At 33.8% G+C, this 27,531-nt stretch overlaps 3 protein-coding genes across 16 annotated transcripts in view; 1 reads left to right on the top strand and 2 right to left on the bottom strand.

Moving 5' to 3' along the window:
* LOC122526039 (cytosolic carboxypeptidase 4-like) overlaps window positions 1–17,863 on the top strand; it is a 29,299-nt gene extending 11,436 nt beyond the window's left edge. For 11 of the 12 annotated variants that reach the window (XM_043649149.1, XM_043649151.1, XM_043649150.1 and 8 more), the window contains 4 exons: window positions 14,656–14,908; window positions 15,741–15,865; window positions 16,152–16,304; window positions 17,014–17,863. In XM_043649149.1, the coding sequence (XP_043505084.1) occupies window positions 14,656–14,908; window positions 15,741–15,865; window positions 16,152–16,304; window positions 17,014–17,110 (628 nt within the window). In that variant the 3' untranslated portion in view covers window positions 17,111–17,863. Of the gene's footprint in view, window positions 1–12,881; window positions 13,052–14,655; window positions 14,909–15,740; window positions 15,866–16,151; window positions 16,305–17,013 lie in introns of those variants that run through there. The other variant, XM_043649158.1, reaches the window with a different exon arrangement.
* Window positions 106–5,518, bottom strand: LOC122526041 (C-type lectin 37Da). 3 transcript variants are annotated; one of them, XM_043649160.1, is made up of 5 exons: window positions 5,447–5,518; window positions 4,925–5,375; window positions 2,620–2,977; window positions 2,278–2,433; window positions 106–1,305 (listed from the first exon to the last, which is right to left on the bottom strand). In XM_043649160.1, the coding sequence occupies exons 2-5, from the start codon at window positions 4,968–4,970 to the stop codon at window positions 474–476; spliced, it is 1,392 nt and encodes a 463-aa protein (XP_043505095.1). In that variant the 5' UTR covers window positions 4,971–5,375; window positions 5,447–5,518; the 3' UTR covers window positions 106–473. The 3 variants fall into 3 exon arrangements, with proteins under 3 accessions (XP_043505095.1, XP_043505094.1, XP_043505096.1); XM_043649159.1 differs by having other exon boundaries at window positions 4,925–5,516; XM_043649161.1 differs by having other exon boundaries at window positions 1,167–1,305; window positions 2,271–2,433; window positions 4,925–5,516.
* A 399-nt stretch (window positions 17,864–18,262) lies between the features above and the next one.
* LOC122526042 (mitochondrial uncoupling protein 2-like) lies at window positions 18,263–27,399 on the bottom strand. The gene is made up of 6 exons (XM_043649162.1): window positions 27,293–27,399; window positions 24,968–25,575; window positions 24,681–24,802; window positions 22,514–22,623; window positions 20,727–20,939; window positions 18,263–20,639 (listed from the first exon to the last, which is right to left on the bottom strand). Exons 2-6 carry the CDS (start codon window positions 25,085–25,087, stop codon window positions 20,254–20,256), a joined length of 951 nt encoding a protein of 316 aa, XP_043505097.1. The 5' UTR covers window positions 25,088–25,575; window positions 27,293–27,399; the 3' UTR covers window positions 18,263–20,253.
* Between the last annotated feature and the right edge of the window lie 132 nt (window positions 27,400–27,531).

The raw sequence follows: 27,531 nt of genomic DNA, 5'->3' as shown, positions 1-27,531 counted from the left end.
TTACCATTATTATTATTATTATTATTATTATTATTATTAATATTAATATTATTATTATTATTATTATTATTATTATTAATATTATTAATATTATTAATATTATTCTTTTTCGATAAACGCGATGATTGACGTGTGTTAAAAAATAGCGTTACAGATTAACGTTTGAAGAAAATGCGAAGAAGTTAGGTTCCTACGACGTTATTGCCTTGCGATTGAATTTAATTCTATGATCGTATTTAATGCGTTATCATGAGAGAAGAGGTTTAATTGGTTCAAAGTGTTCTTGGACTAGAAGAACTTATTTAAATGATGATGATCGCAAGCAATTTCCTTTGTTGCGAAGATTAATCGTATCCTATTCCTTCGTCGTCATCTTCTTCATCTCTATCTTAATTATCCTTTCTTAATTTTCTTACAATTAATAGACGAACGAACGCGTTTAACGAAGGCGTCGGTGCCTAGAGAGTAAAGCGTTACTTGGACGGAGGGTCTAATACTTTGCCGTTGGTGCGCACTTTGATGTTGTACCTATAGGCCGGTTCCGCCTCTGGCAGGATCGTACTACTGTCATCATCCTGATCCTTCATCATTACCGATTCACCAATGTCCTGTTGATCGTTAACGTAATCTTGAACGGTGTCATATGGACCAATGGTATGAGCATCCTCTAGACCGTTATTGGGAGGCTCAGTTTCACCTTGGACGTCAGCTTGAACCTCAGCTGGGGCATCCGAGAGTAAATCATAATCGAGAGAATCCCTGTGTTCCATCTTCATGTCCGAAGTGGATGGTCGAGAAGCTGTACGAAGGATTTCACGAGTCTCCAGGCCATCGAAGACACTAGCAGAGTTGTCTTTTCTCGCTTGATGAACGTTAGATTGACCATCAGCACTGCTAGCCGTGAAGAGACTCGTGATATCCGGAATATTGTCGGGTCTCGTATTACCATATTCTCTGTCAAATGCATCGGTTGGCCTACGACGTTCGATGTTTCCTAAAACGCTCGATGCAGTAGATTCTTCTTCTTCTTTTTCTACTTCTTCTTCTTCTTCTTCATTTTGATCGTCTTTTTCTTCTTGTTTGCCAGACACGGAAGCGGCCGTTGTTATCAGCCTGCTAACGACCGGGTCTTCGGGTACGTCTTCATTCGCTGATTCTTCCTTTTCCACGTTCGACGATGACGTTGTCTTCTCGTCGATAATTTCATCCGGTTTTTTTTCATCTTTATTATCTTCCTCAACGTGCTCGTCGATCTGGTCGTCGCTGGCTGGCGCCGAGGTGGTCGTTATGTAGGGTCTGCGATTTCTGAAAAATTCAGCTCGCCATCAATTTATCTCTCACATTTTATTTTCATCCATCCTTCCTTCCTTCCTTCCTTCCTTCCTTCCTTCCTTCCTTTCAATTTATTTCCCATTAAAAACGTTACTACCAACGAACAAAATCATTATTTATAAATCCTATTCTTAATCAAGCAAACGTCTCTCATCTTATCTTTATTATATTAGTTATGGTTAGTTTGCTTTTATTAAAAGGAAGCTCCTATAAACGCAAAGAACAAAAGTCTGGATCCAAATTGGCAAGTTTCACATATTGGATTAACCGATTCATGGATCGAAACTTTTTCATTGTTTCTGTGTGTGTTGATTGTGTCAATGGTGTATCTTTGTCGTTGAGTATTTGCAGCGAGAAGCGAGAGAATGTTTGCGTTGTTACAAAAAAGCACTTAGATATCAGACATCGTCGACGTTTTTCATTTTTCATTTTTTTTTTTTTTCGTTTCAAAAATTAGCTAGAACCAAGTCAGTGTTTCTATCTTAGTGATCAAAATAAAAAAAAAAAGTAAGCGTTACGTACGTTTGATATAAAATTATGAGAATTATGTCAGTTGGATATTTTGTTACCGGAGAATCCCAGATTACCAGCAACCTTTTTGATTATCAACTAACTACTGTATAATATAAGCATTTAGAACGTTCCATAATTTTGTTTGAAAAATAATCAGCTAGGTAATAAAGATAACCGATAAAACATTGTAATTTGATCCTGTGTTAACGTGCAAGAGATCTTATATATCTATGGATGGTGTTGGTGGTGGGGGGTTTCATTTGCATATTTTATCGGTTCCCCGTATATTTTATATTCTTATAACCAACAGGATTCACCTTGGAGACACTGGGCATCCTCTGGTTTTCTCTCTTTCTTAGTATCTTTTTCTATCTCTCTTTTTCTCGGCAATTTTGTGTATTTTTTTGTGACAAGTATTATCTCACCTCTTACCCCTGAGTCGCGGAGACTGGAATGCTGCCGTAGTTATAGTAGTAGCATCTTGTTTGCTCGCAGATAAAGTCTTTAACGAGGGTACAATCCTGTGCTTCCCATGCTAACGTTGGTGCTACCATCGAAACGCAACCGTCCGCACTGCCACTGTCGCCACTGAAATTCAAATAAAATATCGATAAGAATTTCTCTGATATCTTATTCGAGATTATTTTTGATAGATATTTTCTAATCTCTTTTTCTTTTTCTTTTTTTCTATTTTAATTCATCTATAACTATAATAAATGCGGGATTTTGTTCATTTTCTAATTGGCATCTTTACGTTTAGTTTGTTGTTTTTACCTTTCACGTGCAACTCTTTGAGGTTCGGTGCCAGGTGGAACATCAGCAGGTCTGTTTCCAGGTCTCTTAAGCATGTAATCGAAAGTAGTGTTGAAGGGTAGTCCTGTACTCATCCATAGGAACATATCCGTGCCAAGTTTATTACCAGACGTCCAAAAGTCGTACTTGGTGTAACCAGCGTTCTTTAAGTATTGGGTCATAGTGTCTGATTTTTCCTTCGTTTCGAAGGACGCCAGCTGAAGACCCAGAGAACGACAGTACTGATACGCTAAGAAGTAGTTGAGTTCTGGACTATATGGATTCATTCTTGATACAAAATATTGAACACCATCGAGCTGAATTGTCGTGATCCTTTGACCTGTAAATTTTCATTTAATATTAAAAGTAAAGACAAATAATTAATCGATTAATTGCCGAGTATTTTTATACGCTTGATCAACGAGAACAATGTATGTGTGTGTGTGTGTGTGTCTAATGATCATCGTGAAATTAGACAAAACGTGTAATTGACATTTATGACTGACACTTTTTGCGACTTGATCGTTGTAATCATCACGGTGTATAATATATTCCAGTTGCAGTGGTAACACGATAATAATAATAATAATAATTTTGACTGGTATAACTTTACAAAAAATTCACCAGGATGAGAGTAATTTAAAAAAAAAAGAAAAAGAAAAAGAAGTTAATATTCGAACTTAAATGTTTTATATACAATTTTTGATATAATTCGAAGTATATATTATGCATGATCGTAAAGAAATGTTATTTTCTTCTATTACGAATTCTCAAAAACCGGTAAAGAATCGATATCAAGGAAACTTTAGAATTCTTCATTATTATCTCATCGAAGCACGTTTCCTTCGTGGACTTCCGACAGAACCGCAAATGGCATCTCCAGACGTAGGAACACCATCTGTTGAATTCTAATCTACCCGGTGTCCCATTTTAGCGTGGCCGATGAACGATTCTTTTCACAACGAACCGTTACATTCGAGAATGATCATACATTCGAATGCAATTTCTATACAAATGTGTCGATTAATTTTTCCTCGTGTTAGTTAATTGGTTCTTTGAACTTTCAACTTGTAATATAATCGTTTGAACGTTAGATATCGTTAATATTAATTTCTTCGAAATAATAATGCATCTTTACAAATTTTTATTTAAATTCAAAGAAAAAGAAATATTACAGACAAGTTTCCTTTTTTTTTGATTTTATTTTAAAATGAATATTGTCTCGCGGCTCGACAAAAAAAATCTTATAATTTATTTGTATAGCATTCTCGTTTGCCTTTAGGGTATTTCATCAAAGAACCTTAATTATCCTAAACAGGGACGTTCTTCATCAACACCAAGCGATTTAATTGAAACCACACGAGGAGATATCTTTTGTGAGTAGAATGATATTAACACAGAGACGTGTTCGAGGAGAGTTCATTGAACTAACACGATTATTTGGTTAACTGTACTTATGAATTATTAGTGATATAGGGTTCCAAACAGCTTTTAGACGAGATCACATAACTTTACTCTCCCTCTTCTATTTCTGATCTATCAAATATCTGATCTATCATCTGATATTCTTTCATTTATAAAAATATATATAAAAAAAAAAATATTTTTGAAGAAAGAAGATGAAGGTGCATTTTCCTTTGTACGCGAGTGTTCCAAGACTTCGACGATATTCTCACAGTAGGTATTCTAAATATAAACTCGAAAGTTTCTAATAATAATCGCACGACGATGAAGAAGATTAGCTCTGGAAGTCGTTTGATGTAGCATGCGAAGGTATAAAGAAATGAGAGAAAAAAAAAAGAAAAAAGAAAAAAAAAAAAAAAAAGGGGGAAGAAAAAAGAAGTTGGATGCATCCGTGGAAAAACCTGGCGACGCAGGTGATGGTAAACGACCGGAAGACCTTGAGACGTCTGCCGGCAGTGAAAAGGAAAGACTCGCGAGCAAGTTGGCTTGTGTCTCACTAAACTATACGTTTCATTCATCGAGTAAGTCACGCTCGTTGTTCACGACGCCGCGAGAATCGTTAATCCGACTTTAACCGTGACGAGGGAAGATAGGTACGCGAAGAGTGTACCTCTGCTGAAAGTAAAAGACTTCGATTGAACGAGCACGATATTTTTAAAAAAGGAACATTTGTTCTCGTGTAATAATTTTGTTTAAGAAAAAGTAGTCGAAAAAGAGGCAAGTAGGTCCTTGGAAAAAAAAATAATAATAATACGAAGAAAGGTATTGGAAAATGATATATCGATGAAATGGATAGAAGATATCTATGAATAAAGGTACTAACCTGAAGCGAAGGCCACGATAACTAGAAGCAGCGTAGCGATCTTCATGTTGCCGTGCTACTAATCGTACGATCAAACAGTCGTTTCCGTTTCCGACTGTCGGAATACACCGGATGTTAATGTTAGGGTCGCGTTCTCGGACTGGCCTCGCGCTGCGTCGGGGGCCCCCTTAAGAGTCTTCTGGCCGGATCCAAGAGGAGGGGGTCGTTGAAGATGATTCACTGGCAGCAGCAGCAGCTTAGAGGAGGGCGGACGAAGGCACGAAGGGACGCTCGAACTATCGTTTCGAAGAGGGGAGAGTATAGGCTTCAGAGATAGATAGATAGATACTGAATTTGCCAAGTGGAGAGGGATAACCCAGACGAATAGAAGATGAAGATGACGTCGAAGGATGGATCCTTGGTCCTTGGCTCGATCTTGCGATCGTCGACGATGACGATCCCAATGGTTGCTCTGCCAAGTGCAAAACTCTCAAATGGATTGCTACAAAATTCTATTCGACGAGCTATAACAAAAAAACTTACCTCAGTGTATACGTTATTACACCCGTGTGCTTGTGTGTTGTTTCTGTGTATTGGTTCATGGGTACATAGTAGTAGGTTCGTTGACTTTAAGAAAAAGAGTTGCCTTGGATCATCGGTTGTAGTAGCAGCGTGGAATCCTTTCGATTTGCTTCGATATCTTCTCAGAATTTATTCTGGAATTTTGTACAGTCGAGATCTGCTTGTACGAATTACCATTTCATTTCTTGTGTCTTTCTCACAAATTATTAAATACAATTATTTATGAAGTACCTACATTAAAATGTATTGCCTTCGCTGGAAAGTTTCTCTTCTAATTTATAAATATATATTCTTACTTATATTTTTAACGTATACAATCATTTCAATTTTTTACATTTATATTTATGTATATTAGGTCGTTCGAAAATTTCGTGCCGATTTTAAGAAGACATTATGCATATTTAAAATGCAAGATCGGCGCGAACATTCTGGGCAACCTAATATTTCAAAGATAAAAATAAAAGAACGTTTGTTAAGGTCCATTAGACTTTGTCGTGTATTATGGTAAATCAGTGATATCAAATAGATAAAAATATAGATACTTTGAAATGTATTTTCGTAACCGATGGGATCCCGCTTCTATCCCAGAGAGCCTATCGACACGGTAGGCCGCAAAAAGACTTCAGTCTCAAGGTAGGCTTCATTTCTGACCGCGTCTTCTCGCTCGAGATCACCTGCTGCTGTTACTGATGGTACACATCGTCCAGTCCAGTTTTCTCTTGCTCCAACTATCGTTGTATGCTTTGGTTACAATATAGAACCGGTACCCTGTACCCTAGAAAACCTACGTATCTTCTTCTTCTTCTTCTTCATCTTCTTTTTCTTATCCCCTTCTTCTTGTCCTACCTATCTATTTTCTTTGCTCATAGCCCATCGACGGATCAATGATCATACACGGGGAGCTATTTCTGTTACGAGCTATGTGCGGGTATCCTTAAAAAAAGATCCCCATGTGACATTCGAGACCTACCGCACTAAGGAAACTCCTTCTTTCGTTTCTTTATTTTTACATTGAGAACATATTACAATAACGAGCTGATCTTAACGAGAAGACACATAACAAGATCCAACTTTATCGTTTCTAATTTCTTTTCAATAATTAATTTAATATCAATGAAATATATATATGTATGAATAGAAATAGTCAAAATTCGTTGTAAATAAAAACGAATTTTCTTAACTCTTGTTTTATTTAGCTAAAATAATAATATTCGTTAATCGGGCTTGATTATTGACGAATAAAACGTTTCATTATTTCCAACGATTCCCGCTCGTTAGCTTAATCTCGTTGATTTAGGAATTTATATATATTTTTTCGATTGATCTAATGTTTACAACGGTCGCATATGAATATTGATTATCCCATTATATACCGTTGCTTACGAAATTAACATACCGCTAATTCATTCGATCATGAAACAGGAGTTCACTACTCTCGAGACATTCAACAACACTTTCGTGTTTAAACATATGAGAGTTGAGAAAGCCAACGGAGTTAACGTGGCATCGTGTTTTATCGCGATGCCATTCGGACAGTCGTGTTCGTGGCGGCTTCTTGTCGCCTCTTAGTTCTCACGACCCTGCTGATTCACTGGTAGCAAGTATAATATATATTTTTCTTGACTTTCAGCCTCTATCTCATCGTCTATCCTATTTTCTTTTCTTATTTTTCTGATCCTGATTTATTCTTTCTTCGGTTAATTTCTCAAAAAGAAATTCAGATAATACAAATTAATCAAAATTTAACACAATAATATTACAAATTTGAAAATAAGTTATCATATTGTATAGATAGAAAAAAAGCTCCATAAATACCTGTGTCCAAACGTCTTCTTTTAAAAAATATATATATATCATTGTATTATATTTCCAAAATTTCGATGTAAAATGAAAATATTATTTGAAAGGTGTACTAAATATAAATTTGATCAGAAGGATTAAATAAACGGGTGTTGAAAAAGGGAATTTATATAAGATCAAACAAAATGGCGGAAGTATCGGTGGTGTCTCTTGAAGAGAGCTAAGGGAGAAGGGTCCGCGGTTAAATCACGTTTTATCTTTACCTTGGCGTAGGTCAGTTTAACAGGTCACGCCTACCCAGCGGCGTATTTCCCATGGGAATTCACCGAGCGTACTCGAATGCACTCGAATGCACTTAGAGAGAGCTCCGGCAAAGTGGCCAATGGGGGTCGAACTGTGTTCGTGGTCGAGCTGATGCTTTTGCCGGGAGCTGGATCCTGGATAAACAAGCACGAGTCTCTTCTTCTTCTTCTTCTTCTTCATCTTCTCTTTCTATCTCTCTCTCCCTCTTATTCTCTTTCTCGCAAGCAACTTCTCACAAACGAGCCTCGGAGGGTTTTCGCCTGTTTTTTGCCAAAATAAAAGCAACGAAGGGCTTTCGAGGCAACCAGCCGATGCGACGGCTAAGAAAGAGGAGGAGGAGGAGGAGGAGAAGAAGAAGAAGAAGAAGAAGAAGAAGAAGAAGTGGAAGAGGAGGAGGAGAGGATTCTACAGGAGGATTCTCGCCGAGGTCTATTTCAGGCCCTGCCAGCGATCGCTATGTAAGGCCCTCTTCTCTCTCTCTCCCCCTCTCTCCCTTTTCTGCTTTTATATATCCTTTCTCTCTTTCTCACTTTCTTCTTTTCTTTCTTTCTTCGTCTCCCATCATCCACCACCTCCTTCTCACCCTCCTCTTCTTTCTTGCATACAGAGATCTTGGTTTTAGCGCGCGAAGAACCTCGCTTGCTTCAAGACGATCGGAGGGACTCATAGGGCCCCGTAGGCTCTTCGTCGACTCTTCCATTTTGATATTTCTAGGACAGTGATCCTCATATCGTACTTTCGTATATACTTTACTTCGATATATGGCAATTAGTATCGTTGAGATAATAACAAGTTATATTTTTAGTTTGAAGATCCGTTGAAATTTATTAACCAATTCAAGGATAAAAGTGGGAACGCGAGTTTTGTAGCCGGGCATAGACAACGCACACTAAAGTTAATTACTTTTTTTTATGACCCATCTTCTTTCCTTTCCTTCCTTTTGTCCTAAGATGATATTCAGTTAGAAGTATGCGCGAACTAACCGAAAGACCTTTTATATTCTTCTTCATTTTTCTTTTTAATTCTTTCATTTTTAGTCCATCCTTTCAGAGTCATAATTCACTTTTGCATAATTTAGCATCTTTCATTGATGCTTTTTGTTTTTCTCCATACTATTTCGAATGCAGTGATCTTCATGTGATTTTTGAGCGAATTTCTTCATTTTACCAACTGCTATTAGTCAAAGATTGTTCAATTCTTTTATACGTAATTGACAAAAACAATAACAAAATAATCAATTCTTTTTTTTCATAGAACGAATATCATTAATCAAGTTGAATATAGAACGAAGTTGAGAACTTAGTATATATCTTTCTTTAGAATAGATCTCGTTGCTTAAGTACTCGCAGCTTGCTATGTTCATCCTGTCCCATGGATGTATATTTAGACAGTTTGTTTCCCTCGGGATTTAATGCGATTATACGACGTCGCTATACACGAAAGATCTGCGTATTTCCTTCGGAAAAAGAAGACTCGGAAATGCAAGAAAGAAAGAGAAGAGGTAATGTGATGGAGGAGGAGGAACATAATCTCGTGCTGTCCTCTAAATCTTAGTCACACACCTTTCTTTCTTCCTTTCTTCTGCAAAGAAAGACTTATTATATTGCTAGAGCAATAATACCTAAAGATATTTTTAGTTATTATATTGCTAATTACATTAATAGTCATGCTAACTCATACTCTTTTCATTAATTTTTTATTTTATTTATTACGGCGAATACCCATGCACGATAAAGTTAGATCGCGTTCGATATGGCTTTTTTCCTATTAAATTAGGAACGTTATATAGCGTATCAAATTTATCGTTATATTGCTTCCATTGCATTTTGTTATTTTTTTTTTTTTTTATTAAATTAATGTAAGAATATTAAGTATAATATAATATATCAAATTGTTTTATCCCCCTTTTTATACATACATACATACAAATATTTCCATTTATTATTTGTTGTTATTCATTGGATTAGAAAATGATTCCATTATTTTTCTATTTGTATATTTCCAACGCTATTTCTAGAGCTATACAATGTAATGTCTCGGTGTAATAAATTAGATGGTTATATTCTCTTTCTATCTCGACTGCTGCCGGGTACGAAACGGGCGATGCATAATCACCGATAGAAAGCAGAAATGGATGATAATAACAGCCATGATCAACTTAGAGTCGCCTCTCTTCTCATCTTCTTCTTCTGTTACGTGCTAAGAGTACAAGAGTATGACCTAGAACCTGAAACCGTGAACTCTCTCAATCTCTCTCTCTCTCTCTCTCTCTCCCTATCTTGTGTATTCGACCTCGAGTAGTACAGCGATAAAACTTATCCCTTTGAAGTTACCTTCAAAGAAAAGCGAATCTCTTCTCGATCACCATTAAGATCCAAGCTTATCCCCCATGAATTTATAGACACTCCCGAAGAAGACGACGGAGTCTGCTTGAATGAAGAAAAAAATTATCGATCGGGGGATGGAATAACGATCGTTCATAGTAATAAGTAACGATCGAAATCATAGGGTTAAATCGCTTTAAGGGCATTACCAGTGTCTAGAGTTTAACAGAATCACCTGACTCGTTGTAACCACCCCCCCACCCCCGCCTGCCACCCAACCTCTTCGTTTATTTCTCTGCTTTGTCCTTGAATACGTAATTTAATATTTAACACGCATGGGAATAAATTCATTCCCTTGCTCTTCTTCAAACTTGTTTCTCATCTATCTCTTTCCTTTTCTTTCTTTTTTTCTTTTCTTTTTTTTCTTTTTTTTTCATTATTCCAAGTGAACGGAATATCAGTTCGCGAAATTTTATATTCCGCGAATAATAATCTGATGAGACGGAATAGGAGAAAGAGATAGACGATCGAAACGGGATAGGTCATCTTCCTAAAAGAACCCAGACCTTCGAAATCTAATTTTCTCTCTTGTCTAGATTTGTATTTTTTTTGTTTTGTTTTTTTTTTGGTTATCTCGTCAGACTCAAGTTTCATACCAGCAGGTAGCTTTTTAACGAGCCTAACTCTCTAGGATGTGGTTCTCATCGTGCTTAATGTCTTTTTTTTTGTTTGGAGAATTCATACATTTTTTTACAACGTGTAATTAACATAATCAATTTGTTTAATAGCAAGTGGAAACGTTGGGTATATATTTTATTTGATATTTTGAACGTATTTTATTCCGATCTATCTGACGTTTAAATTTACTGGATTTTTTTTTAAGATTATTTGATTCATTTATCTGTCAATACGTACGGATAGATTTTTATTTATCGTTCGCTTTTTAAGTGTCCGTTGATTTTACAGGAATATAATAGATAAATTGTATGATTTATTTATCTTCATTGGACAGATTTAACGTAATCATTTTTATTATAACAAATCATAAGCGAGAAAAACGTTTCCCTTAGGTGTTAAATTTAATCTTCGAAGAAGTGATATCGCGAAGTAACGAAGGATAAAGATAGTCAATCGGTATGTGAGTAACGTTGAATAAATTAACAAGATCTTGTCGTTCTACGACATTTACACGACATTATTAAGGAGACTCACGTCGGTTTAGAAATAACTTTAAGATGAAAATGGCATTCCTTATTGCAAGGAAGTATACGTAGATAAGGCATAAGTATACCTTAATAATTACGTGTGGAATGTGTTTAAAGCGAGTTAAACTATTTTTTAAGAATACAAGAAAAAGAAAAAGAAAAAAAAATGAAAGGGAGTACTCGTTGAGAGAGTAGTTACGTTCTATCGAAGAAAGGCTTGAAGAATTCTCTTCGAAGAAGAAGAAGGAGAAGAAGAAGAAGAAGAAGAAGAAGCGATCGTTGAAACTGGTAGAAGAAGCGAAGGGATTCTTTCGGCCCTTTTCCGTACCGGCGAGCTCGTAAAAAAGGGCCAGGAGACCTTGGATTGGAGGAGGAATGCAAATCCAGACCGGTCACGAATATATTCTAACGTGGGGGCCCTTACTCGAGCAAGCAACGAACCGGTGCACGATCCTTTAGCTGAACTTCATTTCGTTATTCCGATCGATACACCAAAAGCTTTTATACCTTGCTCTCGTTAATCGCTTAGAGTGCATTCTCTCCCACTCTCTCCTACTTTCGTGATCGTGTGTTCTACTTAAAGCTTCGAATCGAGTAAGAAATTACATCCTCCAATGGGAAATCTAATCTTTTCAATTAGAAAATACGAGCAATTAAGCTAGCAACGAAAGTGAACTCTCGTGTATCGTGTAATTTTTGTTCATTCACATTTTATGTACATATGTTTAACTTTCAAGGATATGATATTGATTCATTGATTAAATAAATTCAAATAAATCAATTCGATTTAACATAGTCATCGTCTATGTGACAAATAAAAATGACGTTATAAATTTACAATAATAGCACGTGGTACAATATACTCGTAGTTCAAAATACTTGTACGGTTTTTCTAGAAGGATGATGTAACAACATGATAAATGTAGTGCATTGACGGATGAAAAATAGATAATTTGAATAAGTAATTAATAGGATTCAAATAGTAAGAATGACGGAACAAGCGAGTATGTTGCGGGACAAGTCAGAGACGTGAGCTCGGTCAGACGTAATTTCTCGAGGATTTCTCAAGAGGTGAGAGAGAAGTTCGCGGTCAAGGCTCCTTGGTTCAAGTCATTGACATCGGTGTTGCTCGCACGAACAGACTTATGCTGTCCATTACACCGGGTGCTCGCTAAATTACGTATATCAAATTTCATTGTCCTCGAATTATTCGGATAATGTTTTTTTTCTTTTTTTTTTATTTAAGAAATATCGACAAATTATTCCTTTCGCTTCAACAATATCATAAATCATCTTTTTTACATTTTATTTACGATTTTGTAAATATTGTTCAATATTTTAAATACCGTACACCTAAAACGATAGAAAAAATTCTTTGCAATATCATCGATATTTTTATCATATTACGAATCGTTCAAACTATTATGAAAGTTAAATATTATTCGAATAAAATAAAAAATGTATTCTGATAAAAAATGAGAAGGAGAGAAAAAAGTTCTATCTAATTCACGCTCAAACACATAAATCCGTACATAAACAAACACAGACACACGCGTTATAAGAAGATGAACGTTTTAAGATTTCACATAATGATCGTCATCTGAGAGAGATCTAGCCGATTCATATTATAATAGCATTACCTGGCGAAACGTCTCCACAAGTTTTCCACGTACGCTGATTACTTCGTTTTAATACCAAGCAGTCCTAACTCCCCCCCCACCACCACTACTACTTCAACAGTTGCTTTTTTTTTCTTAAACTCAGGGAATCTACACGGGATGAAATCTATTATCTCGAATGACTCTTCTTCCTTTGCTTATTCTACGAATCAGACGGTGAACGTCCTCGAGAGGGCAAGTGGAGAGGTTTGGGAGGAGGAAGGAAGAGAGAAGAATAGAAAAAAAAACAAAAAAAAGAGAGAGAGAGAGAGAGAGAGAGAGAGAGAGAGAGAGAGAGAGAGATGGTTACACCTGCAGTCGACACTTCACTGTCTCTACCAACTGCATCATTACTTTTTATTGTCTTCTCACAGCATCTTTCTCTTGGATGAGAAATCGATCTTTACTTATGAACGTGACTAGAAGAACTTAGCTTCCTAATACGTATGTATGTATATATATATATATATATATATGTACATGTAGTTATGTATGTACATGTACGTGGACGTGTAACACCGATACCGGAAGTTATTAACTATCATCGAATTGCTAATGTCTTTATCGTAGTGTCACACTAGAGATACATTCAAAAGTGAATGGATGAAGAAACTTAATACATTGTCAAGTCTACTTATAATTTTTATCATTGTAATGATCGTTCGATATATATATATACATATATATATACAAATTATTTCAATTAAAAATAGCATTTCATTAGGAGGAAATTAAACCAAGGAGTAATTTAAAATAATTTTAATCTAGCAATCTGATATATATATATTAATTTATAGAAATCATAGTCGAAATTCTTTCTAAATGAATTCTAATTTTCTAACGTTTAACTTAAACGATTGGCATAAATGATTATTCGTTTTATCAAGTTCTTCTTTTAAATTCTTAAACATTAAAGTTCATTAAATTGTTGTTATTTAAAATAGACAATTTAATAAAAGTATAAAAGTAAAGGTAAAGAAGCTCTTAACATTCAAGTTAAGTGACGTGCATCACCTCGGGACAAGGTTTACATCCCGAAACGATGTCAAGACGACACAACAACGACGTTATAATCGAAGCTAGGGAGTTTGCCATCGGTGGTAGTAAGGATGTGCTTAGAAAATGATTAGCTATGCACGACGCGAAGGTGTCACTTCCTCTGCTTCGACTTCCGCCCGCCGGAAACGTCCTTCCAACAGCGGTTGAATCCTTAAATGCCGACGATCTTTCGAGGTCTCTCTCCCACAACCCTTTCCTTTTCTTTTTTTTTTTATATATTTCTTCTATCTTAAATACCAAAACCAAACGATTACCAAAACTAATCAAAATTATCTGTTAAAATAAATCGTGTCTTCGTTTTGGTTTTTTTTTCTTTTTAATATTATATACATATTATTTTACCAATATTCCGAATTAATCTTTAATAAAAATTCGAGAAAAATATGAATGAAGATTTGATTGGAAAAAAAAAAAAGAATCTATTTTTCGAAAAATCAAACATATTTAAATAGATAGAGCATCTTAAAAAGAGTCTCTTCTGAATCTATCTATCTGAATCTTTGATGTATTTACATACAAAGAGCTCCGGATTAGCAAAAGAACTAACACTGCAGATTCTATTTTAAGAGATCAAACGAGTACATATATACATGCAGATATATATTCTTTGAAAACTTTTCTCTACCTATTAGGTTTAGCAATAAATTCTATCCCTTCTTTAACAAATTGAATATTTATTTATAAAGTAATCGTATATCTGTTATTCTTCGAAATAGTCTCCATTATTTTCCGACGAGTTCCGAAATCTTTAATCAGTTAGTCAAATCTGTCTGCGATTGTTATTGATATTTTCTGGCTTGATTTATTTTTGTCGATCATAGCAATCGATATGGACTAACGAATGAAGACTTGAACAGACAGTGGAGCAATCCAGATCAATCGTTACATCCAGTGATCTATCACACGAAGGGCTTGATGGAATACTGCACTAGGGTCCTGAGAAGACCTCCTCACGTCTTCGTCGACTATCACGGCCATTCACGGAGGAAGAACGTGTTTCTCTTCGGTTGTTCAAGGTCGAGTTCCTGGAGCGCCGCGGACAGGGCGAAACCGGACCAGCCGGTGCAGTATTTGGTAAGGGACGAAAGAGGGATCGACGAGGATATTATTTTTAGACTCACAGTGTATTCACTGTGTATATCGATGGATGCGCGTGCTTCTCGTAAATCAACGCATCGACGTCTCTCGGCCGTCTTTCAAATTCCTCTTCCAAAGGAAAAGCTAACAAACTCAAATCACCATAGATCATACCCCTCCTTTCTTCTTCTTTTTTCTTTTACGGTTAACCCTACATCATTATTTATTACAAATAAAATGAAAATAATACAGTATTCGGAGACTTACGAGCATTACTTTTTTTGTTTTTTACAAATTTTTCATTAATTCGTCATAATTTGCTTAAATAATTATAATATTTAACACAATGTTTGCTCGTTTGAACAATAATATATAGCATATAATATATAAGTTCTAGAAAAATATATATTTATTTATATATATAAAAGATAATTTATAGGCGACAGTGATCGATCATACTTGTAATAAAATTGTTTAGACGAGTAGTTGGTTTCAAACATGTAGCCCGAGGCCCGATACTTTACGTCATTGCGTCATAAAATACCTTTCTTTTTTGTCTGTGACCACAGATTCTCTTAAACTGAATTTGATGGCCCATGTTCGTACATCAGCTATATATCACTGGTTCAGAGACCATCAAAGATTTTAGTTTTACAAACAAAATATAATATAATTCATATTGTACAAATATTACAACATATAACAATGATATAAATCATTTTCTTAATGAAATAATTTAATTCCACAATTGTGATCGATTTGAAATATCAATAGTCAAAATTGATATTCGAAATAATAAGTACTGACAAAAATGTTTTGTGTCTTGTAGATGTTACCACACTTAATGCAAAAGGTTTCACCGGCTTTTGCTTTGCCGTTGTGCTCCTTCAAGGTAGAAAGAAATAAGGAATCCACCGCCAGGGTTGCCATATGGCGGGAGTTGGGTATTTCGAGGTAAGTACCGATCGCATCTCGAGAAACGATCTGACTTGCAATGAGTCTACGTGTGGGGTCGGCCAAGGTCGAATTCACGATTCTACCGATTCTACCGATTCTACAGTCGGAGCTTACCGAACAAGCTTTTGCTCCCTTCTCCCTTATGCATTCGAAACCTTTTTCCTTTTTTTATTTTTTCGATATCATTACTTGCTACTTAAAATTATATACTTTTCTACTTGATTACATACGGGAGAAATATCGTTTAATTAACGTATTCATTAAATTCTATCCTCTTTAACAGAAGTTATACGATGGAGAGTAGCTTCTGTGGTTGCGATCAAGGAAAACTCGCTGGATTACATTTCGATACGGATCATTTGAAAGATGTTGGACGTGACTTTTGTCAAGCATTAGCCATGATGAAGGATGCTGATGAAAATTTAAACATTGATAAGTAAGTACATCTTAAAGTTAATTTATTATTATTAACTTTTACCTGAAACGCAATCAAAATTTTGTTAATATTTTATATTGATTTTTAATTCATGCTAAGATCTACGTTTTCAGGATAAACTTATTTGTTGAATGTATTTTTATATTCACAAAGTTGAAACTTAGACTCCAGTATATCAAACTTTGTGGTATTTCACTATTATAATATATTTATTATGTGACTCAATAATAGATTCAAGAAAATAGATATTGCAATTTTTCTAACATCGTCAGGAATTAGATAAATTAGTTATTGTCTCATTCGAGTTTGTTGAGATTCAGAAAAAGTGAGATTGTGTTGAACACAGATACATCGAAGAGTCTTGCTGTCCACGAAAATGTATTCTACGGAAAATGAGAAGAAAACCTAAATGCATTCAGGACAAACTTGCTATACATCATATCACTGGGATTCCTTAGCGAAGGAAACGTAAATATCGATTAAAAATCGTGTGATGCACGTTTTTGTTTGCTTATTTTTAACCACGAATTTGCTCCAGGATTTAAAGAGGATCAAAATCAGTTTTGTTTGAGATCTAATTTGACTAGGCTAATCATTAATCACTTTAGATTCATTTTTTCGACTCGTAATGGTGTTGGTTTTTTTTGTTTGTAAATTCTTTGGAATAGGAAATTAATCGATCCGTTTTGTTGTTGTTGTGTTTTTGTAGGATTCTAATGGGAGAAACTATTCCTGAAGAATCAGGATGCATGGTGGAAGAAGTAACTTCCAGTTGTGATTCGGACGAGTCTGATTTGGAGACTTAAGGAGATTTCTCTTTCCTTCAGTTTGGAAGATTTGTAAATCGAACGTCCACTTGCCAGAAGATAAATTTATTACTCATTGTTGTTGAAAAATACGTCGGATTCTGGTTCCGAATCGGACATATACGAGAAGTCATTATTTTGTGAAAAAGATTTATTGAAAAATTGTAACAAATGGTGAAAATCTTTTACCACTTATTTACTATCTACATACACACGACAAGCTGTTGTTTCGAATATAAAAAGAAGAAATTAAGAAAGGAAAAAAAGGAAAAATGCAAATAAAAAAGTTCACAAAGCTTACCCTTCTACGATATTTGAGTTAACACGATTGACAAAAATCTTGTACGAATTTACAATTATGTTTTCTTTGTAAGAAAAAAAAAACAAAAGTCGAATTTCAATTTATCGGAACCAGAATTTTTTGAAATGGAATATTCTTCGTGTCGAATTTAAATCCTGTCGTTACAATTTTTCTGATAGTTTCAAATATGTAATTATCATTCAAATTTCTATATCACAAATTTTATAGTTAATGAATATTAAAGTAAACACGAAGAAAATTCAACGATTACGTTTACGAGTTGATCGCGTAAGCAAAAGCACGTAACGATTGCTCCAATAAACGACAAACTATTGACAATATCTTTGGTAGGAATTTTCAAATATATAATAGCTCACATATACATGCGATCGACTAATGTAAGACTTCTAATCTACTTGAATATTAGAATAATATGAAGATGATCGCTCGCACTCTCGCATTCTCTCGTTGTACCTCGCTACCAGATACATACATGTGATACATTTAATAGAAAAAAAAAAGAAAAAAAAATAACAAATAAAATGAAATAAAATCAAAAGAAATAGAGAAACATTGAAAGAAATGAATTCAAACGTCGAATCGAATCCTAAAACTACTTGGAACGATGACTAATCTATCATTAAATTATATTTCGTGTGCTGTTACAAGCTCAACGTTACTCTGAAATAAATTTAACATTTTTTTTTTGTAATTTTCTTTTTTTTTCTTTTTTTTGTCTTTTTTTTCTTTTTTTTTTGTCTTTTCCTATTTTTTTCAAGTTTCTTTTTCATCCACTTATTAATATGAATAAGATCGCACGAATATAGTATACAGAGAACATCACTCGCTTGTTACCAAGTGTAACAAATTCTGGTTATTATTGCGTTAATTGCTTTAATACAAGCGGTTTACATGATGGTGCTCTACGGTGTTATGATTATTATTAATACAGCTATAGTTATATATATATATTTTTTTTTGTGCTTGCGTTAATTACGCGTCTAAAGTAAAAACGATTCAAAAAATATTAAACGTGCTGTGACGTATATACGCATGCTTAAAGATCGTTTTGAAAAGAATTTCGAAAAAAAATATGAAATATACGAAACATTTTGAAAAATGATTATAATAATTATATCAAGAAGAAATTATTATCGTAAATATTTGATTCGTGAGAATGCGGAAAACGGTAAGTAATATAACGTAAATGCGAGCGACCTGAATATAAAATAAGAATTCGAAAAGTGTGTCTTTTATCTTTTGTTGCTTTCAAATTCATGCTTGCGTGTTCGAAAAAAAGGATAGTTCGGCCAGCGATCTATCGTCAAATATACGTGATTACAAATATATATATATATATATAGTTAAATTGAAATTTTAGTTTTGTTTGACAAAGCAGGCAGCAATTAAATAAACATCACAAATTTTCTTATTTTTCTTGTTCATTTCTGTCTTACTAAAAAAATGATTATATCTTATAATCGAACGCTAATAGTGAAAAATAATCGTCGATCGTTGCAGGTACAAATTATTCTTCGATGATAAAGCAATAAGCAGAGATTTTTCGATCTATCCTTACTTAAGATTCAAGATAAAATAAAATAATATGATTGGTATTAATTACGAGACATTGAAATCAGTATATTTATAATACTAATATATTTGAGGAATTTCTTTCTCTCGATCGATAAAAAATATTTGTATATGTAATCTTTAAAAAATATTGGCAACGAGAGATATGTGATTACTGATTTCAAGTAATACGTAATCGACAAATGCATTTATTTTGTTGAAAGTGTACCTATACTCGATAAAGCAGATACGATTGATCGAATATATGTAGGAAACTACATGACAAATTGTCGGTAACTTATTTTTTAAGACTCGAACTATAGAAAATCCACGATCGAGGATCTAAGAAAAATTGTGCCCCTGTATGAAGATTAATTGACGGAAACGAGATTGTTGCACGTTACATATTCTCAATTCAATAAGAGACGAGATAGATCGTTCGCGATAATACTTTATAGAGGATTCATCGATCGACGCGACTGAACATTTACGAACCACAAAATTCTTATATCACGGTCACAGTCAAATTGGCAAATATATCGAAATAATGACGGAATATTATTGTCTTTATGGCGCGTAACAATGCGTAACGTTTATCGTTAATCTATCTTTCATTTGATACACGTGAATTTTCTAATCATTTTTCAAAGCCGATCCAATAGCCAAAACCTATGCGTTTATATATTTGCCTAAAATTTCATTCATTTTCTATCCACGATCGTACGTTCAAATCATTTTCAATTTTAGCGAATTGACCACGTAATTATAATAAACGAAAAAGAAACGATTCCCAATGTTAATTTAGTGATTATTTGAAATAATATTTTGCTTATGAAATATAGCAATGAATTGGCTCCATCTTCGATAAGAAGTTGGTCCTGTTTGGATTAACATCTTTCGTATATGAATCATTTAGTGTACGTACGATCGTATCTATTAAAATAAAGAAACGAAGATAAGAATAGAGATTAGGAGATTAGGATGATGAGTTTAGCAAAGAGAAAAAGTACGACAGTCATTGATCATGGAGAGTCGATAGTGAAGAAGAAGCAACGCGCGATTCTAAAGAACAATGACACTGATGCTATAGGAATGTACCACATATAATGTTGCGAAACAACGGGAATTCATCAAACTACATTATCAATCTCCATGTCAATGAAAATCGACGAATCTCAGAATTTATATGTGTGTTGCGTTGTGTTGTGTTATGTTTTTTAAGCATTATTAAATAAAATCGTCTTGTCTTAATTCAAGATAAGACGATTATTTATTCGTGGCCGTAAATTTTCTTCACATGTTTCTTGATTTGCTCGTAGGTGACCCAAAGCATGATGTTCCAGGATACCAGTCGCGTAAAGCTGGGTACGAAGCCTTTGTAAAAAGCTGCGGGCCCTTCTTGAACGAACATCTTGACTGCGCATTCAACAGCACCCTTGTACTCGCCAGGTGGGCTGTTCATGTAGCGAGTTTTAACAACGTCGACTGGACTAGCAGCTAGAGTGGTGCAAAGTCCAGCAGCTGTTGCAGCCGTTAGATGACAAGGTATGCCGTCTCGGAGGTAACCAGAGGTTATGATCATGTCCTTGATGATGTCGTAGCAAACGATCTCAGCAACGTTTACGATCACGTTCCGGGAGATGTTCGGCATGGTACCTTTTAATACATGACAAAAATCATTCTTTAAAGTTTCATTTTTTCAACAACTGTGCTACTGAAACTGAAACTGAAATTGAAAGATACCTTTCCAAAGACCGCGAGTTCCTTCGACACTGGCTATATTTTTATAAGCCTGAAGAGTTGAGCTGTATCTCACTGCTGAACCTCCGCTGTTTCCAGCTTGCAGACGAACCTTAACGACGTCAGTCGGTTGAGCAAAAAGGACCGCTAAAGCACCGGTTGTCATACCGGCCATTATACGAATACCAATGTTCATCGAACCGCTCCGGTTATTTCCTGCCGGTAAAGAAATTTTCTCTAATGAAAAATCTTGTTTTCCACGAGGAACAACGTTTGTATTTGGGTGAACGAAATTTAAGAAGAGAAGAAGAAGAAGAAGAAGAAGAAAACAAAATCAAAACACATGTTAAAGGATGCAGGTATTGGGATTTAGAGTACGCCATCAATCGCGTTTTACAACTATTTCTAGTTTTTTTCTATTTCAATTTTCTATGAAGTCAGTTGGTTATTAGTAACATCAAAGGATTCGGTTAATAATGTTAAAATTGATTAGATTACTGAACTGAACTTGTTTGTCTTTCTTATATTTGTGCTTCGAGTCAATTAATAATTACGTGAACACGTGTCAAATGTTTGAAATGACGTGACAAGAAAAGAGAATCTTCGACCGATGAGATCAAGCGATTATCGTTTAACTTCATTTTTTTCTATTTTTTTTTTTTTAATATTCGAACAAATCAATTTATTAATCGAGCAATAACAATTGTAATAATTAACTTCTTTTTACGAGAAAAATAAAATAGAAATTAGATAAGCCGCGATTGTTCGAACGAAATTTCATTTCAAAAAAAAAAAAAAACGTAAATTAGGATTAAATTAATTCGATACTTGAGTATCATCTGTGATAAGAATTGAGTAGGATTTATTCAAAAAAAAACGTATAGTTAGATAAAAAAAAGAAGATTAATCTTTTGTCTATTAATCGATAACTCCCCTCCCTTCTCCTTGTCTCTCCGCTTATTTTTTATTTAAATAATATCATCCTCCTTTTTGACGAAGAGAAGGACGACGACGTGACGAAGAAAACGACGAAGGCGACGAAATTCCTCTTTTCGGGAAACCCAATGCTCGCGAAATATAAATAATTGTATTATATATGTACATTAATTATTATTATCATTTTCTTTCACTCTCCCTCTCTCTCTCTTTCTCTCTCTCCCTCCCTCTCTCTCTCTCTCTCTCTCTCTTTCGATGCACATATGTCGTGATAAGAAATTTGTAGAGTTAGCTGTAGTAGATCAAATATATTAGAATTATTATCGATGCGTACAAAATATTTAAGTGCTTTACTTTAGAATAATATAACATTCCTATAGAATAAAAATAAATTTTGTTAAAAATATATCTTTTTTTTGCAATTAAAAGATTAAACATATTTCATTAAACAAAAATTAATATACTTCAATCATATGATTTTCATAAAAAATGAATACAGTGTTACAACAAATAAAATAGAATAATAAATAAATAAATAAATAAATCAATAAATAAATAAAAAACAAACATCATTAGTTTAATCGATTCGCATGATAATACCAACTAACTCCAAAATGAAATTCACTCAAATTAATTTGATGACATACCGCACATTCATTTTTCTATAAAACTTGGTATATATTATATTAATGATTATTTGATGTATGAGTGTATGCGTGTGCGTGTGTGTTAGTGTTTGTAAGTAAAATGGAGATGGAGATATTATGTAGTACCCGTACGTACTTAGGCGTGCGCGTTCGCGCACCCGTTTTAATATTTATATATCAAAAGTTAGGAGAGTTTGTTGGATGTACCGTCGATGATTCCAGCGTAGAGTGACTTCACGCTGTCGTAGAGGCCCAACCGTACGCTGGCGAAACACATCTGTCTCTGGAGTCCCGCGGACAGACCTCCGTACAGGCTCCTGTAACCACCCTCGCTCAAGCTCACCACCCTCTAAATTTACCCTCAAACGTTTCCCCCGGGGTGTCAAAAATATCTTTTTTTTTTTCTTTTTAAATATTCCTTCGTCTCTCTTTTCTCTCTCTCTCTCTCTCTCTCTTCTCTATTTCTCTCTCTCATTTTGTCTACCTAAGTCCCTTTTGTTCTTTCAACAACCCCTCATTTTCGTTATTTCTTTTGCTTTTTTCTTTACTTCTTTTCAAAAATAAAAAAATAGACTTAAATTATATCTTTTTCTTTCTCTTATGTTATTCCATTTTTTGTTTTTTGTTTTTGTTTTTTTTTTTTATAATCCTTCATGATTTTGAGCAATTTATCTTTTGCTTGAAATAATGCTAAAAGTATTCTTAATGTAAATCTAGTGTTAAATATCTATTTTTTTTTTAGATAAGGATTAATAAGAATGATAAATTTGTTTGTTTGTGTTTGTTTTTTTTTTTATGAATTTAATTAGGAGAACTAGGTGGACGTACGCGAGAGAAAAGAGAAACGGCCCGAGAGCCACGTGGTATCATCGAGAGAGAGCTTGCGCCGAGAGTTGGGACTAAATTCGTCTCCCATAATAGTAAAACGCGTTGGAAGCTTAACCAAGAAAGAAGATGCCGGGCTGGCAATCGCGAAACTAAACTGCAGTTAGGCAAAATAAATATAACTCATAGGAAACAAGTAACGCGTGAATTTAAATCAACGATATTACAAAAATAATATCCGAAATGTTTAATATTTCATTCGTTTATTCGATCGCGATAGCTGCTTTGTATTTAAATAATAACAAAATCAAATCTCATTGCTTCAATGTAAAAATAAATTTTTGCACAATATATTACTACCTTGATTAATAGTTCATTTCAATGATTATGAAAATTTATATTGCATATATATAGTTTAGATATTTTCTTTTATTTTAATTGTGTTCTACTATAAAGAATAAAAAATCTTATTTGGAATTAATCAAGAAGCAACTTTCGCAGAAAAGAATGATCGAACGAACGTAATCAAAAAGAGTGCCACTAACGGTGTTCCTAATAGTGTATTTTATATTTATCTTTTTTTTTTTAATTTTATTTTTACTTAATATTATTTTATTCTTATATCAGACAATTAATTGGATTCACGTAGCTACTTATAAGGAATACTCGTTGTTGGCACTCATAAACAAAGAGCTTCTACAAATCATACGAGTTTAAAATGAAATAAATATTGTAAAAATAAAAGAACGGATAACTTGAATCGAAGAAAAAAAAGCTATCGAACGAGTCAACGAGCGTTATCACTTTGAGTACTTTGTAATTCACCGATCGAAGTCCACAATTGTTTCATTTTTTTAATCTGCCTCGAGTATGCTTCGAATCGATCTCCGTCGTTCCTACCGATTGGTTTCTCTTAATGCACACTCGGCCTAACTATATAACTAAATTATAATAATATAAATATAATAACATATAACATTTTATATATTTATGTTGATTGAGAATAGAAAAAAATTTGTATTTTCTGAATAAATAATTTACGTAAGGAAGTTAACGATACAATTGGTATAATTAGACCGTTTGTAGAATTCGGCAGTGACGAAGGGATCGATCGCATTAAAAAAAAAAAAAGGAATTTAAAAGCATTCAATGTGGATGAGCCATCGACTCGAGGAAAATTCGTGCATTTTTTGGATTAAAGCTAGAGAATCTTATATTATCTTTTTTTCCTTTTTAATCCACTTTTCCTTTTCTTTTCTTTTTTTTTCTTTTTAATTAGCGAGAAGAGGCCGTAAATGCAGCGATTTTAAATAACGATTAAATATCGTTTAAACGAATAAAGAGAAATCTTAAAAAGAGTCGATAGAACTACGAAACAAAATGGTCGGCTAGTTTGTATATTGTATATATATATACTATGATATAGAAGTATATAGTATATATTTGTATATCTCTATATATATTATATATATTTATTTATTTAAATGGAATTATTTTACCTACCCCATTGAATTATGTTAAATTGTAAAATGGATCTTAGACAACGTACCTTGCTCCTTCTACCCTGACGATGTTCCCCATTGTCTCCAACAGTCCTGGCTGACTTGCTCTCATTGCGAGCATCGAACCTTCCGTCGATGCTAGCAATATTGTTCGTCCTTCGCCAGCGATCTAAAAAAAAAAGAAAAACAATAATTATTAATTTCCAAAATTCATTTCAATACAAATTTTTATCATGTACCAATTATATATGTATACAATAAAATAATCATACAAGTGGTTTAGTTATACGAAAAAAGCAAAGAATTGAAATGAAAAAAATCGTAAATGTCGTACCTGCATCCTGACTTTGGCTGTATCCAATGGAAACGTAGCTAAATCAGCAATGCAAGCCGCAGTGCCAGCAGTAAGTAGCTTCAAGCCAATATGCAAATCCTCTGATGGTCCTTGCTTCATGATGTTATCCTTTTTTTTTTATCTTTCAAATTCTACCAAAAGGTAAGTAGGAAAAATGTGGATAATGGATAGGAATAAATGGGATATCGATTGAATTAATTTTTTGACTTGTTTCGTGCTTTGTTACAGCGTGATAAAGACTCTTGTGCTATTGTTCACACTTTTCTTTTTTAAATGTTGTTTTCTCTTTTTTCTATTTTCTTTTTTTAACCCGCGTGACGTCTTTTCAATTATTTTCCTTCGTAGCAATTCGACTCGTCAGGTTTGAGATTTAATTAGACAAGCGATCTTATGTACACTATATACAAGTTGGTCCTACCAGAGGACAAGAAACTTCAAATGTTCATGAATGGGGAATGGGGAGTGGATTTTTAGAGATATGACTCTTTAGGTTCCCTAAAATGATCAGGATATGCGTGCAGTCCTCCCGACCGCGAACACTCGTGTTTGATTTCCTTGTTGTTAAGTACTTTATACATACTATTCTCCTGTATAAACAGAACAAAACTTTTTCGTAATATCGCATATACGAAATATGTAAAAATACAAAGATTTTTTTATAAGCATATACTTTTTAATAAAGCATTTTCGGATATAAATTTTTATGAACATTTGTCATCCTTTTATATCATCGATATAAGTGTTTTATTTTTGATTCATTCTTCGTATAATAATAAAAATATTGTTTTTATCTAGACACGTCGATTTAAAAATAATTGAAGTAGATAACGAATCGTTGATTTATCGAATAGGTGAAACATTTAATTATCTCTTATTGGCGTACAAGTGTGTGCAAATATTATTTATTAATCGAGTCAAAGTTCGCGATTTGATAGATTATCAGTCTGATGATCGATCAAAGGTTGAAAAAATTATCATTGAATCTTTAATTAATAGCAAATTTAAATAACATTAAATAAAATGTAAATTTATTAAATGAGGATAATATATAATAACGATTAAATATCGAGTCAATAAAAACATATTTACATACAACTAAACACAATCTCAGAAGTTAGTAAACTTCCAACCTAACGAGAGTCAATAGAAATCCTTGAGATATAATATTTGAATATTCAATGTTAGTCCTTTCTAACGGTAATAGAAAGCCTTCGTTACGCGCAGTCTCTGATCTATCCTTGCGCATAAGAATGAAACCAGTATGACACGTTACGATTATATTGATTATATATTTGCTGTTGCCGGAAATATTAACAGAAATGAGGTAATCAATCAAATCACAATACAATTACAAAATTAGATTTATGATAAATTAACAAAAATTCGAAATATTATATATTCCACAAACTTAAACGGTATGGTGTAAAAGTTATTATACTTCGTTCATTTTTAAATAATTTAAGTCAACGTTCATTTTTGTAATTGTAAGTTCAATGTTAAACTATTCGCTTATTTCGTGTACAAAGTTTCGATAGCTTCATATGATATGATATTTTCAACAGAATTTCTTTCATATGATGCAATCTCTCTGTTTCTCTTTGTCTCTCTTTCTCTTTTTGTCTATTCCTAACAAATCGATGCTGTCTTTCGGTGCGTTCGCGCATATGCACTGCAGCTTCATTGGAATTTCATAAAGATACAATTTTTAAATATTTATCACACAATAATAAGAATAATCTCATTGTTCTAGTATTATCATATTTAATTCTGATTTTTTGTTATTTGTATATCAAGTCATTGAACGATCGATACACTTTGTTAACATGAGAATAAATTCTTACATATCATACGTAAATGTGCCCGCACGTATATATGTACATTTGCTTTACACAAAAGGTTCGCGTAATTACAGGTAAAAATGGAATGAAACGTTAAGCCATCGATCTCTTTGTTACGTTACATTATTTAGATATGGCAAAAAGTGAGAATGCTTATGACTCCAAGGTCTCTTTTGTGTCGCTCTCCTATTTCTAGTATATTATATATTTTACTTTCCTTTTATTTTATTATCGAATTCCGAAGAGAAAGAAATATTTTTCTGTGTCTACTTTTTATAAAAACTAATTTTAAAAGTAACAGAATATTTCATGATAATCTTATCATTTTTTTTATCACAACAAAGTTGAATTTTAAGTGTCGTCAAAATACGAATGCAAATTTATGAAATGTTTCGTTTTTGCGTTTTTTCTTGATTGTTTTATCATAAAATTATTAACTGATAGTCTTTTGTTGAAAGGTACTTACCAAGTGTACAGTGAGTGAGTAACAACACAACTGAAGCCGGTTACCGTGAAAGCATCGCTTATACCGGTCCGTCGACCAATAGGAAAACTTCAGCTTGAGCTTTAACCAATCATATTCTTCGACTGACGTCAACGCGGGCCAAAGAAAGCTCAACTTGCTAAAACGATCGATACTTTCTAGGAAGGTTGTAGCTTGATGTACCTTTAGTCGCAATGTATATAGGGTGTTAACAACAATTT

The sequence above is a fragment of the Polistes fuscatus genome, unplaced genomic scaffold, assembly GCF_010416935.1.
Source record: "Polistes fuscatus isolate 324 unplaced genomic scaffold, CU_Pfus_HIC Scaffold10, whole genome shotgun sequence".
Taxonomy (NCBI): domain Eukaryota; kingdom Metazoa; phylum Arthropoda; class Insecta; order Hymenoptera; family Vespidae; genus Polistes; species Polistes fuscatus.
Note: the sequence above shows the minus strand (reverse complement) of the source record. Positions and strands in the feature narration are given on the sequence as shown.

Coding starts and splice junctions, on each gene's coding strand:
- LOC122526041 (XM_043649160.1), bottom strand. CDS start 4,970: ATGAAGATCGCTACGCTGCTTCTAGTTATCGTGGCCTTCGCTTCAG. Junction 2,978..4,924: donor TATCGTGGCCTTCGCTTCAG/GTTAGTACCTTT, acceptor GAAAATTTACAG/GTCAAAGGATCACGACAATT. Junction 2,434..2,619: donor CAAAGAGTTGCACGTGAAAG/GTAAAAACAACA, acceptor TTTGAATTTCAG/TGGCGACAGTGGCAGTGCGG.
- LOC122526042 (XM_043649162.1), bottom strand. CDS start 25,087: ATGAAGCAAGGACCATCAGAGGATTTGCATATTGGCTTGAAGCTACTT. Junction 20,940..22,513: donor CTACGCTGGAATCATCGACG/GTACATCCAACA, acceptor CTTTACCGGCAG/GAAATAACCGGAGCGGTTCG. Junction 20,640..20,726: donor AACTCGCGGTCTTTGGAAAG/GTATCTTTCAAT, acceptor ATGTATTAAAAG/GTACCATGCCGAACATCTCC.